The sequence below is a fragment of the Sinocyclocheilus rhinocerous genome, unplaced genomic scaffold, assembly GCF_001515625.1.
Source record: "Sinocyclocheilus rhinocerous isolate Xijiao unplaced genomic scaffold, SAMN03320098_v1.1 scaffold755, whole genome shotgun sequence".
Taxonomy (NCBI): Eukaryota; Metazoa; Chordata; class Actinopteri; order Cypriniformes; family Cyprinidae; genus Sinocyclocheilus; species Sinocyclocheilus rhinocerous.
This window is the reverse complement of record NW_015659385.1, coordinates 599559-612773: the sequence shown is the minus strand read 5'-3', so window position 1 is coordinate 612773 and position 13215 is coordinate 599559. Positions and strand designations below refer to the sequence as shown.

The 13215-nt window shown below is 35.6% G+C and overlaps 1 protein-coding gene across 1 annotated transcript in view; it reads left to right on the top strand.

Moving 5' to 3' along the window:
- The window catches only part of LOC107723658 (kinesin heavy chain-like), a 20508-nt gene extending 8071 nt beyond the window's left edge, over window positions 1–12437 (top strand). Inside the window, exons 9-26 of the mRNA XM_016532366.1 lie at window positions 140–244; window positions 402–550; window positions 684–832; window positions 2144–2310; window positions 2407–2475; window positions 5672–5878; window positions 5973–6116; window positions 7258–7446; window positions 7913–8030; window positions 8195–8271; window positions 8561–8670; window positions 8847–8948; window positions 9101–9161; window positions 9322–9393; window positions 10282–10386; window positions 10522–10738; window positions 10964–11118; window positions 12218–12437. Of these exons, the coding sequence (XP_016387852.1) occupies window positions 140–244; window positions 402–550; window positions 684–832; window positions 2144–2310; window positions 2407–2475; window positions 5672–5878; window positions 5973–6116; window positions 7258–7446; window positions 7913–8030; window positions 8195–8271; window positions 8561–8670; window positions 8847–8948; window positions 9101–9161; window positions 9322–9393; window positions 10282–10386; window positions 10522–10738; window positions 10964–11106 (2184 nt within the window). The 3' untranslated portion in view covers window positions 11107–11118; window positions 12218–12437. The remainder of the gene's footprint in view (window positions 1–139; window positions 245–401; window positions 551–683; window positions 833–2143; window positions 2311–2406; window positions 2476–5671; window positions 5879–5972; window positions 6117–7257; window positions 7447–7912; window positions 8031–8194; window positions 8272–8560; window positions 8671–8846; window positions 8949–9100; window positions 9162–9321; window positions 9394–10281; window positions 10387–10521; window positions 10739–10963; window positions 11119–12217) is intronic.
- Window positions 12438–13215: the final 778 nt, after the last annotated feature.

Here is a 13215-nt window from a genome sequence, read left to right as displayed (position 1 = left end):
TATATATATATTTGTGGAATTATAATTTAAAAAAACCTGACATAGTCATAATAAAACTACAAAATAGATTTGAGAATGATATAATATATCCACTCTCTCTACCTCTCTTGACCTTTCTGTGGCTCTTTCTCTTTCACAGGTCAGTAAAACTGGAGCAGAAGGATCTGTGCTGGACGAGGCTAAAAATATCAATAAGTCTCTCTCTGCTCTGGGGAACGTCATCTCAGCCCTGGCTGAAGGAACTGTAAGTGCTCAACCCATTTCAACTGCCCAGACGGTTTCTTTTTCTCTTTTCACTAAAATGCCACTCATCTTGTATTCATAATCTAGGTCTCACACAGTACAAAGCAATATTTGCTTTATACATTATTTATTGTTTTGCCTTATCTTTCTCATTACAGAAAACCCATGTGCCATACAGAGACAGTAAAATGACCAGGATCCTACAGGACTCTTTGGGTGGGAACTGCAGAACAACCATCGTCATCTGCTGCTCTCCATCCGTATATAATGAGGCTGAGATCAAATCCACACTCATGTTCGGCCAGAGGTGAAGCCATTTTATGCCCTAGAAGATTTCTCTTTCACTGTATAAAGACTGAAATTAAGAATAGTTAGTGAAGCTAAAACGAAAATGACACAAAAATGTGCATATACAAATCCACCTTGCTTTATTCACACAGGGCCAAAACCATCAAAAACACAGTTTCTGTGAACATGGAGCTTACAGCTGAGGAATGGAAGAAGAAATATGAGAAAGAGAAAGAGAAGACCAGAAATCTGAAAATCATCATCCAGCGGCTAGAAAATGAGCTTAAACGATGGCGGAAAGGTAAAGAGAGAAGATGGAGAACAAACACGGGTGTTAAAAAAAGCTACAAACAATAAAACATAATTTCGTTTGCTGTTACATAATGACAAATATTTAACTGATTCGAATTAGATTTTTATTTTGTTTCATGTTTAATAGTTGTGTTATTGTTATATAGCATTATATATTTGTTATAAGTTTTATATATATACTATTGTTTAGATATATATTTATATATCACTGAGGAAAATTTCATTGAAATGATGCTTGACCTTTTTAAGTGGTTGCTTTAAAAATACTGTAATGGTTGAGATGATGCATATCATTTTGTTTGCTGAGTCAAATTTTGCAGAGGCCAGTCAATTTTTGATGTAATTGTCTTAACAAAAGCTTCTTTTTTTTTTTGCATTTCAAGTCCTACAATGGACTCCACGATAAGGAGCCAGTTATTTCATCTTCCCCTGTTTGTCTAAGACTTATTTAAGCCAGGGCCAATTTCTGTTTTTGAGTAAAATAATGATGTTCAAAGAGAAAATGAAGTTATTGAATAGTTTATGTAATTACTTTTTGTATTGATTAGAACTTGACACAAATTGGCCTTCATATAAACCATGCGTGTGCTGATGACAGAAATCCACAATAATTGACAATGATAAATACCAATTAGCACTAATTACACAGATTGTGTAATGGTACACACATAATGACTCTGAACAAACAGGCCTGTCATTAAGTGAAAGCATGTTTGCTACAAAGTACTTACAGTATGTATGTCAACACTACCGTATATGGCTAAATATATTTACTTTCCTTATTATAAGGAATACACTCAGCCGCCGACATGTCCAAACCTTTTCTTTTTTTCCCTTTTATGAATCCTGATGTTTTTGTCATTCTGTCAGTATGTATCACTTTCTCTCTCCTGCATCCCCATGAATAGGTTTTTATTTCTTTGTCAGTGTTATCAGCTCCCTCCACCTCTCCTGCACATAAAACACACAGATACTGGGTTCACCCATCCCAGCGCTATAAAGCCCAGAGAATAACTGTGGCTTTGACTCTGTGTGCAGCTGTTCTTTCCTTTACATCCAATCAGTCGTTCTCATCTCTGTCTTTATCATCAAGTCTGCAGGACTCTTCCTGAAAGCCTTGGTCCTTTTATTAATGGAGAAACCAATGCCTTTGTTATTTTATTTTATTTTATACAGAAATAACTCCATACTACAAAAAAAAGCCACATGAAAGTTAATACAAAAAATAAATAAATAAAACAACAAAATCTTTACTGCTGCAGTTGTGTTGGACTGACGTATTTTACCTCTTTATCTTTAGGTGAGAATGTACCTGTTGATGAGCAGCACAGCAGTAAAGAATTAAATAATTCTGAAGCCGCTCCCATAATTGACACTTTGGCTCCGCCCCCTGAGCCTCTTTCTGATTCAGAGAAAACCCAGTATGAGGTGCTGATCAATGACCTGTATCAGCAACTAGACGACAAGGTGATAAATACCTCTCACACCCTGTTAGAAAAGTGCATCAGGAAGTGCAAGCTTCACAATTCAGACCTTCCTCTGTCTTTCCCTCTTTCACCACAGGATGATGAGATCAACCAGCACAGTCAGCTGGCAGAGAACCTGAAGCAGCAGATGGTGGATCAGGATGAGGTGAGTCCGGCTCAAGAGCAGCAACATAGAGCAGAAAATTTATGATGTCACATGCCTTCCCATGATGCTTTGTCTGCAATGCATCTGAAATTGAAACAAGACATAGCCATGACAGAGAACGAAACCGTTTTACCTATGTAAACATACATAGGCTGCTATAGCTGAGCACTGGCTGGCGGTTATGCATTCCTTCATTGCGATAGAATGTGTTTATCAAAACGCTTTAAAACAAATGTAATAAATAGTTGATTGCCCTAGAAGATTTCTCTTTCACTGTATAAAGACTGAAATTAAGAATAGTTAGTGAAGCTAAAACGAAAATGACACAAAAATGTGCATATACAAATCCACCTTGCTTTATTCACACAGGGCCAAAACCATCAAAAACACAGTTTCTGTGAACATGGAGCTTACAGCTGAGGAATGGAAGAAGAAATATGAGAAAGAGAAAGAGAAGACCAGAAATCTGAAAATCATCATCCAGCGGCTAGAAAATGAGCTTAAACGATGGCGGAAAGGTAAAGAGAGAAGATGGAGAACAAACACGGGTGTTAAAAAAAGCTACAAACAATAAAACATAATTTCGTTTGCTGTTACATAATGACAAATATTTAACTGATTCGAATTAGATTTTTATTTTGTTTCATGTTTAATAGTTGTGTTATTGTTATATAGCATTATATATTTGTTATAAGTTTTATATATATACTATTGTTTAGATATATATTTATATATCACTGAGGAAAATTTCATTGAAATGATGCTTGACCTTTTTAAGTGGTTGCTTTAAAAATACTGTAATGGTTGAGATGATGCATATCATTTTGTTTGCTGAGTCAAATTTTGCAGAGGCCAGTCAATTTTTGATGTAATTGTCTTAACAAAAGCTTCTTTTTTTTTTTGCATTTCAAGTCCTACAATGGACTCCACGATAAGGAGCCAGTTATTTCATCTTCCCCTGTTTGTCTAAGACTTATTTAAGCCAGGGCCAATTTCTGTTTTTGAGTAAAATAATGATGTTCAAAGAGAAAATGAAGTTATTGAATAGTTTATGTAATTACTTTTTGTATTGATTAGAACTTGACACAAATTGGCCTTCATATAAACCATGCGTGTGCTGATGACAGAAATCCACAATAATTGACAATGATAAATACCAATTAGCACTAATTACACAGATTGTGTAATGGTACACACATAATGACTCTGAACAAACAGGCCTGTCATTAAGTGAAAGCATGTTTGCTACAAAGTACTTACAGTATGTATGTCAACACTACCGTATATGGCTAAATATATTTACTTTCCTTATTATAAGGAATACACTCAGCCGCCGACATGTCCAAACCTTTTCTTTTTTTCCCTTTTATGAATCCTGATGTTTTTGTCATTCTGTCAGTATGTATCACTTTCTCTCTCCTGCATCCCCATGAATAGGTTTTTATTTCTTTGTCAGTGTTATCAGCTCCCTCCACCTCTCCTGCACATAAAACACACAGATACTGGGTTCACCCATCCCAGCGCTATAAAGCCCAGAGAATAACTGTGGCTTTGACTCTGTGTGCAGCTGTTCTTTCCTTTACATCCAATCAGTCGTTCTCATCTCTGTCTTTATCATCAAGTCTGCAGGACTCTTCCTGAAAGCCTTGGTCCTTTTATTAATGGAGAAACCAATGCCTTTGTTATTTTATTTTATTTTATACAGAAATAACTCCATACTACAAAAAAAAGCCACATGAAAGTTAATACAAAAAATAAATAAATAAAACAACAAAATCTTTACTGCTGCAGTTGTGTTGGACTGACGTATTTTACCTCTTTATCTTTAGGTGAGAATGTACCTGTTGATGAGCAGCACAGCAGTAAAGAATTAAATAATTCTGAAGCCGCTCCCATAATTGACACTTTGGCTCCGCCCCCTGAGCCTCTTTCTGATTCAGAGAAAACCCAGTATGAGGTGCTGATCAATGACCTGTATCAGCAACTAGACGACAAGGTGATAAATACCTCTCACACCCTGTTAGAAAAGTGCATCAGGAAGTGCAAGCTTCACAATTCAGACCTTCCTCTGTCTTTCCCTCTTTCACCACAGGATGATGAGATCAACCAGCACAGTCAGCTGGCAGAGAACCTGAAGCAGCAGATGGTGGATCAGGATGAGGTGAGTCCGGCTCAAGAGCAGCAACATAGAGCAGAAAATGTATGATGTCACATGCCTTCCCATGATGCTTTGTCTGCAATGCATCTGAAATTGAAACAAGACATAGCCATGACAGAGAACGAAACCGTTTTACCTATGTAAACATACATAGGCTGCTATAGCTGAGCACTGGCTGGCGGTTATGCATTCCTTCATTGCGATAGAATGTGTTTATCAAAACGCTTTAAAACAAATGTAATAAATAGTTGATGTTTCATATTTAGCTCTATCATTTCATTGCCTGTACTTAGAAATTCCATTCAGGTTCACAGGATGTCTTTTGAAACAACCTCAGGAACTCTAAAATTCTCATATTTCTGTGTCAGTATCATTTTTTGATCATTCTGATTAAATCTTTCTGAACAGCATTCCAGTGACCACATTCTGTATGTTCTTATGAAATATAGCCTACCCTTTACTTCCATCTGAGATCTGATAGTTTTGCTATCTCTGAGTTAGTTAGTTTTTTTTATCTTTTATGCATTTATTTTTAAGAGTTATGCTCACTAAAGCAGCATTTATTTGATCAAATACAAAAAAAAAGAATATTCTGAAATATTATTACAATTTAAAATGACTTTTTTCTATTTGAACATATTTTAAAAAGTAATTTATTTCCTGATGGCAAAGCTGAATTTTCAGGAGCAATTACTCAATTTTTCAGTGTCACACAATCCTTCAGAAATCGTTCTAATATGCTGATTTGGTGCTAAAGAAATTATTATTATTATTATTATCAGTGTTTTCAGCAGTTGTGCTGCTTAATACAACCTTTACTGTTACTTTTGCTCAATTATGTCTTCACGATTATTTGTTCTTGTTGAATAAATATATTAATTTCTTTAAAAAAAAAAAAATCTTACTGACCACAAACTTTTGAATGGTTATGTATATATTAATGACAACCACAGAGAAGCAGGAATTCTTCAAAGTAAAGCTCCAGACAGTCTGCTGACTAACATAGATGTCTGACATCTCCATCCTGCATTATTACAGTTACTGGCATCCACACGGCGTGACTATGAGAAGATCCAGGAAGATCTGAGCCGTTTGCAGCATGAGAACGAGGCAGCTAAAGAGGAGGTGAAGGAGGTGCTTCAGGCCTTAGAGGAGCTGGCAGTGAACTATGACCAGAAAAGCCACGAGGTGGAAGACAGAAGCAAGACAAACCAACAGCTCACAGAGGAGCTTATGCAGAAGAGTGTAAGCAGAATGAGGAGGAAATAATAAAGCTCATGTGAATGAAGAGTGATGGTGATGTAGCTTTGCGCATTGATTTTGTCCTGTTATCTCTTAGGCAGCTCTGGCTGGTGTGGAGAGGGATCTGTCTGCCCTGCAGGAGCTCAGTGGGCATCACAAGAAGAGATCAGCAGAGATCCTCAGTCTCTTGCTCCGGGACCTCAATGAGATTGGCAGTGTTGTTGCCTTGAATGACCACAAGGTAAGAATACACAGATTAATAAAGAAAAAAGTAAATGCACAACGTATTCACTTATCAAAAGATAAAATTTTAATCAGTTTTAAAAAAGGGTCTATTTTTTTGAGTTGTGCAGATGTTTTTCCATTTTTTTATATAATTTGTAAATTGCACATTACTTTTCATCATTGTAAAGAATACATACCTCACAACTACTTACATACACATGTGACTATGTGGTTATTTACAAACATTTTTATACATTTTATTAGGGCTGTGCAAATAATTGAATGCGATTGTCATGCGCATCTCGTCAGTAAAGCCGGTTCTGTGATTAGTAGTAAATCTCCAGCACTTGCGTTCAGATGGAGCGGCATTTACTACACAGAGCCGTAGTTCACTGACAAGCTACACAATATCGCGTTCAAAATTGCAGGCGATTCATTGCCGATTTTGAACACGATATTGCGTAGCTTGTCAGTGAACTACGGCTCTGTGTAGTAAATGCCGCTCCATCTGATTGCAAGTGCTGGAGATTTACTACTAATCACAGAACCAGCTTTACTGACGAGATGCGCATGACAATCGCATTCGATTATTTGCACAGCCCTACATTTTATACAGTATATGCACTTCCATTCGAATGTTTGGAGTCGTTAAGATTTTTTTGAAGATGTTTTTGAAGGAAGTCTATGCTTACAAAGAATGTAATTTGATCAAAAATACAATAAAAACTGTAATATTGTGAAATATTAATGAAATTTAAAAGAACTGTTTCAATATATTTGAATTGTTGAAATGCCATTTATTACTTTTTTACTCTGATGGCAAAGCTGAATTTTCAGCATCATTACTCTAGTCTTCAGTGTCACATGATGCTTCAGAAATCATTCTAATATGCTGATTTGCTGCTCAAGAAACATTCCTTACCAATATTATCATTTTTGAAAACAGTTCCTTCTTATTTTGTAGAAACTGTGATACATTTGTGGCAACCATGATGATATTTTTTTTTTCGGATTATGTGCTAAATTGCAAGGTCAAATAAAACAGCATGTATTTGAAATATAATTTATTGTCTATACTGTCACTTTTGATGACACAGATTCAAATAGCAAATGATTGGAATAGTATTACGCCATTTATTTGGTTTCTCTTTATTCAGATGACAGAGATGAACGGAGGAATGGAGGAGGAATTCACCATGGCACGGCTCTTCATAAGTAAGATGAAGTCAGAAGTGAAGTCTCTGGTCAACCGCAGTAAACAGCTTGAGAGCACACAGGCCGACACAATGCGTAAAATGCAGGCCAACGAGAAAGAGCTCGCTTCCTGTCAGCTCCTGATCTCTCAGGTACTCGCAGTGATTTATTTAGAGCAGCAAACAGCGCCCTCTAGTGCTGATTCTAGATCAGAACATTCTTCACTTTAAACTTACCTTTTATGTCCATTTGGGTGATTTTAATGAGTTAAAAAAATAGGATAGATTATAGTTGCTTTAAACATATTATTGTTTCTTTTTAATGACTTTTTCTTGGTTTTAAAAGTAGTAGCATAGTAAATTTTCCAGAAGGTCTCTATTTTAGGCTTGTCCCCTACCCAATTTTAACTTCTCTTCAATAATGAATTAATAAAAATATTTTTTAAAGGTGTTAAATCCAAGAAAGTTCACTTTTACTTTTGAAACCACAAAGTAAGGGATTAAGAACTGAAATGCAATTAATATCCCTAATTGAAGAACAATACTAACCTAGTACCTGTATTGCAGCCCATTGATGGAGTTCTCAACATTGTTTTTGCATTTTGTTTTTTGTGTCTAGCATCAAGCAAAGATCAAATCCCTCACCGACTACATGCAGAACATGGAACAGAAGAAGAGACAGCTGGAGGAAAGCCACGACTCACTGATGGAGGAGCTCGCTAAACTCAACGCGCAAGGTCTTTGTGATGCACACACATTTTTTTTTGTAGCATTTACATGCAATGTTGTCACAAAATGCTGTTATATTATATTCAAATTCAAACAAGCCCGACATGTTTCATTCTCAGTGGTTTTACTATATGTAAAAATCTTTTGAAAAATCTTCTTTTGGTTCAAACAGAAAAGATGCATGAGGTGTCAGTCATGGATAAGGAAAAGGAACACATGAGCAGGATGCAGGACGCTGAGGAGATGAAGGTGGTGAACATGAACAGATAGCAGAGCAACGTTACAGGAAATCAACCTACAAATGACTAACTTATAGCTGTCTCTGCATGATAAACTATGATAAAAGAAAGTATTTTATTTTTGATATTTCAAGATATAAAGATACTCTGAAAGGCCAAATATGTTGCATAGAATAGGAAAAGATTTTATTATTGAAACCTATTTTTAAATGTATAAAATTTCGAGCCAAATTGCCCTAGAAGATTAACACTGCGCCATTTATATTGAATATATAAATCCCATATGCATGTGCATGTAGAAAGCCCTGGAACAGCAGATGGAAAGCCACAGAGAGGCTCATCAGAAGCAGCTTTCACGTCTGCGAGATGAGATCGAAGAGAAACAGAGGATCCTTGATGAGCTGAAAGAGTAAGTACTTTATTTCTGATTACTTCTAATCAGTCATGTAATTGTTTTCTATCTAATATTAATTTGTAATATTTATTTTTAGACAGTTAATACATCTGCTTTTGACTGGTATTACTCAAAATTAATGAACTTATAAAAAGAATGGTTTGATTCATTCAATAATTCCCTGCTGTCAGTGTGAACCAGGCTCTTCAGCTTGAACAGAATCAGCTCAAGTCTGACAATGAAAAGCTGAAACAAGAGGAACAGAAGAAGGACGAGAGGCTGCAGAAGCTTCTGTGAGTCAACTGCTCATATTAAAAAGTTGTATAAACGATCTGCTCATGGAATAAGTCAAAGATAGATTTTAAGAGCGACAATGTTTGTAAAACAGCTCTGTTCCACTAATAAAGATATTTTGAGCACATATTATCATTTTTGTTGTAATCAGCTTGTTGAATGAGAAGAGGGAGCAAGCTAAAGAAGATCTCAAGGGTCTGGAAGAGACTGTGGTGAGTACTGTTACATTACCTGGCATTCCTAGAGTTTGACTCTGAGCACCACCATCTGCTATCTCAGAGTTGTTCACCTTGAATATTCAACCGGTAAAGCTGTTATTTTTGTACAAAGTAGTTTTTAGATCACTGATCATGCTATTTTCTTTTCAACAAGGCCAAAGAGCTCCAGACTCTCCACAACCTGCGTATGCTGTTCATCCAGGACATCAATAATCGCATTGGACGAGTGAGTATCCAAAACAAATACTGTTCCCTTCTTTTTTGATATTACAGCTGCTAGTTACTGTTTGTAGTGATGCAAAACTAGACAACAATAGGAATGAAGTAACACGTTAAAACAATACGCTACATGCAAAAGCACTGTTTTTGGGATTTTTGCTTCCATAAATTGTCTTCTTTCAGACTAGTGGATAGAGCATATTTATTTTAGTTTATTTTATTACACTTTGTCTATGTGCATCTGTAGATATTAATTTCAACGCATATCATTAAAGGATGTTTTCTCACATTTTTTTTCCATGCACTGAGCCAAAAATCTCCTTTCAGAATAGGTTTATTCCTATCTAAATTCTAAATACAATTCCTGTTTTATTTGGTTGACACATTAGTTAAAGGTTTTTACAGAGGTTAAGGTTTTTTACATTTTGGATCGCTATTTTTATCAATCCATAAATCAATAAATACTTTCAACAGCAAGAAAAACTATACATGTTTTTAGGAATATGTTGTATAAATCGTGTAAAATGACATGAATGAACAAACTTGAATAAACAAAACATGTAAAAACCTCTGTGAAAACCATTAACATTTTTATTATGTCAACAAGAATTGAACCTGGCTTTATCCAATGTTCAGATTTCTGTTCTGGGACATTATGCAAATTAGAGCTAATTTAATTTGATAATGCATATTTGAATATTTAAACATAACTTTTTAGAAAATTTATAATACAAAACATTTTTTCTTAATGTACCGAGTTATCAGCTGAGGAAGTATGGTGATGTCTGCAGTATTAGTTATAACCTTTTTACCTATTAAACTGCCTTTAAAATGGTTCAGATAAATACAGTGTAACAAGCCACTGTGAGAAAAAAAAAAAAAATCTGTTTTATAGAGTGCAGAGCTGGACACTGATGAATCAGGGGGAAGTCTGGCACAAAAACAGAAAATAATTTTCCTTGAGAATAACCTGGAGCAGCTCACTAAAGTCCACAAGCAGGTTTGTAGGATTTTTTAAAAAACTTTGCACAGAAATTACAAATATAATAAACTATAACAAAGTAATAGTAATAATGTATATTGTAATATAATATGATATTAATAATTCTGTCTATATATTCTGTAATTTTCATAGCTGGTACGTGATAATGCAGACTTAAGATGTGAGCTGCCCAAACTAGAGAAGCGCCTACGTGCAACTGCTGAGCGAGTGAAGATCCTGGAGTCTGCTCTGAGAGAGGCCAAAGAAAGCGCCATGAGAGACCGTAAGAAGTACCAGCAGGAGGTGGACCGCATCAAGGAGGTCATCCAGGCCAAGAACCAGGCCAGGATGAAACACACCGCACAGATCGGTCAGAGCTGCTTCATCTTCAGATCGCAATGTTGCATTATATCCAGTAGAGGGCACCACATACTCAGTAATACCTTGTCTCTGGTTACCTGATGCCCAAACTCTCTCACGTATTGGTGCATTTCTCCCATACATTATGCCTGTTCCATATATGTATATATGCATATTAATTTAAGTTAAAAGTTTTTAAAATATTTTTAAATTTAAACTACACTGTCTCTTACAGCTAAGCCTATTCGTGCTGGACATCATCACCCAGCGGCTTCTGCCTCACCGGGCCACAGTATCAGAGGGGGCGTCCCAAGCCCACGACGACACCACCAGCACCAACAGCAGCAGCAGCAGCAGTACCATCACAGGAGCAAGTGAAAAACTCTCCACGTACGTTTGGTTTAGTGCCTTTTCTGCTACAACTATATGTATTGCTTCATTTTAACCCTGTAACAACTGGCAGGTGAAATAACAGTCTGAATTTTTTTTAGGCTTTTATGGCTCATATAATATGACATGAGAATGCAGAACTCATAATCAAGAAGGGGAAAAAAAAACTCCTTGATTTTATTCAGAGGCAATAAAATGAGCAAAAATATGCAATTTGTAGACTAATGCTATATAGCAGACTACTTGCATACATAAAATGTATTTAAATATCAATTGTCACTCTATATCTCCCAATAATATGTCTTAGTAAGATGATATTGTACATAATTTATGATCAAAGATCTGTTTTAATAGTTAGGGGTGAAACGTATAATCCAATGCAATACAATGATGATTGAGAGATATACAAATAAAGGTTCCTCAAAAGCCTGATGTATCATATTTCTCACACTTACATTTTAACATGATTTTTCTAAAAAAAAATAATAATAATAATAATAAATAGTTTATATAATCAAGTAAACCTAAGTTGCTTCAATATTACTAACAATATAGAAGTTATTGTTACATTTACTTTATAAAAATCTGTAAAGATTTCATTGAAAAAAAGACATGTATGTCATGTCATGTTCCTACAGATGCATGTGTTTTTTCTTCTTCATTTGACACTGGAACAAGCTGGTGTGATTCTGTTTGGCTTAATGTTGAGATGAATGGGTCCGTGCTGAAAAATGCTGCTAATTAGTTTCCAGCATGTGATGCATCTGGGAAGCACAAATAACAGAAAGTTGTGGTGTTACATTAGTTACTGTGCCAACTGTTTGACAAAGATGGAGCAACATGGTTATAATAGCTACAAAAGACTTGTGCCCGAATGCTTGGGAAAGTCAGTGAACTGTGGACAGTGTCTAGTGCCATCTGGCATTTGCTGAAATGTTGTCAAAGTTTATGGATCTATTTCAGGGTAGGTCACTTTCGTTTATATGAAGATAACATTCTTCATGTTCTGGGTGACAAGAAAAGCTGTTTGTCAGTAATGTGGTTCAATGTTTCTTGCTAATATTTTTTCTGACATCTGAACTATTTACTCTTTCAACAGGGGACAAAAAATGACCGGTCTGATACCAGTCTGCACATTCTTTCCATTCCAGCTATGTGTGGCAACAAGAAGACGTCTTTTTCCAATGCAGTCTTTTCTATTCAATGAGGGGGGAAAGACCTACTGTCATCTTATACTAAGCCTTTTCAAGTTCATTTCCTGTCCTTAACATGACCTCCGTACATTCATCCTGTTTAAGTGGAGATTTGTGGACTCAACTGAATAAACAAACCCAGACCCACAAAGTAAGACTAAAGGATATTGAATTTTTAAAGTGATAGAAGTGCTATTTCATTTAAACTTTTTTTTTTTTCTTGGCTTCTTTCTGCCTTGAGTCTTTTTGTATTTGAAAAAGTCTTCAGTGTTTCTATCACATTCTGATTATGGTAATTCAGCGCATCTGTCATTACTCACGCCAGGTTAGTTTCCATAGTAGGAAGTCTGGAAAGATGAAAAGTTGTCACTAGAACCTACACTGGAAGTTTGTATACCCTCAGGAGTTACATTAAGACCTTTCTGTGGTTCTTTTAATTGGCACTAATTCCTTCGGTCTTAATGGCCATTGAGAACATACAGTGACTTGGGAATGTAGCTTAGGAATACACACATTGCTTCAAGCTTAATTCATCATGATTTATAATAACTAATAGTGCTATTAGATGTTAATTAATTAATTAATTTTATATACATTAAGTATCGGAATTGAGTTTATTTTGTTTACATATTGTCTTTTGTATATTATTTTTAAGTTCCTCTCATTAGATCCAGGTCATCATGTGTACATGTTTTTATACAGAATATAGGTGCTTTGAAAATGTATTAATTTATACCGTAAGGTGCTCTGGAGCAAACAACTGTAAAATATCAGTATTTATTACCACATTAGTGGTAAAATCAGGAATCATTACTCTGTCATATATTGGCTGTTACTTATACTGACCTGTTTTGAAGGGCATGAAATGCAGTCATTTAGAGAAAGCCAAAGTCCGAGACATTAC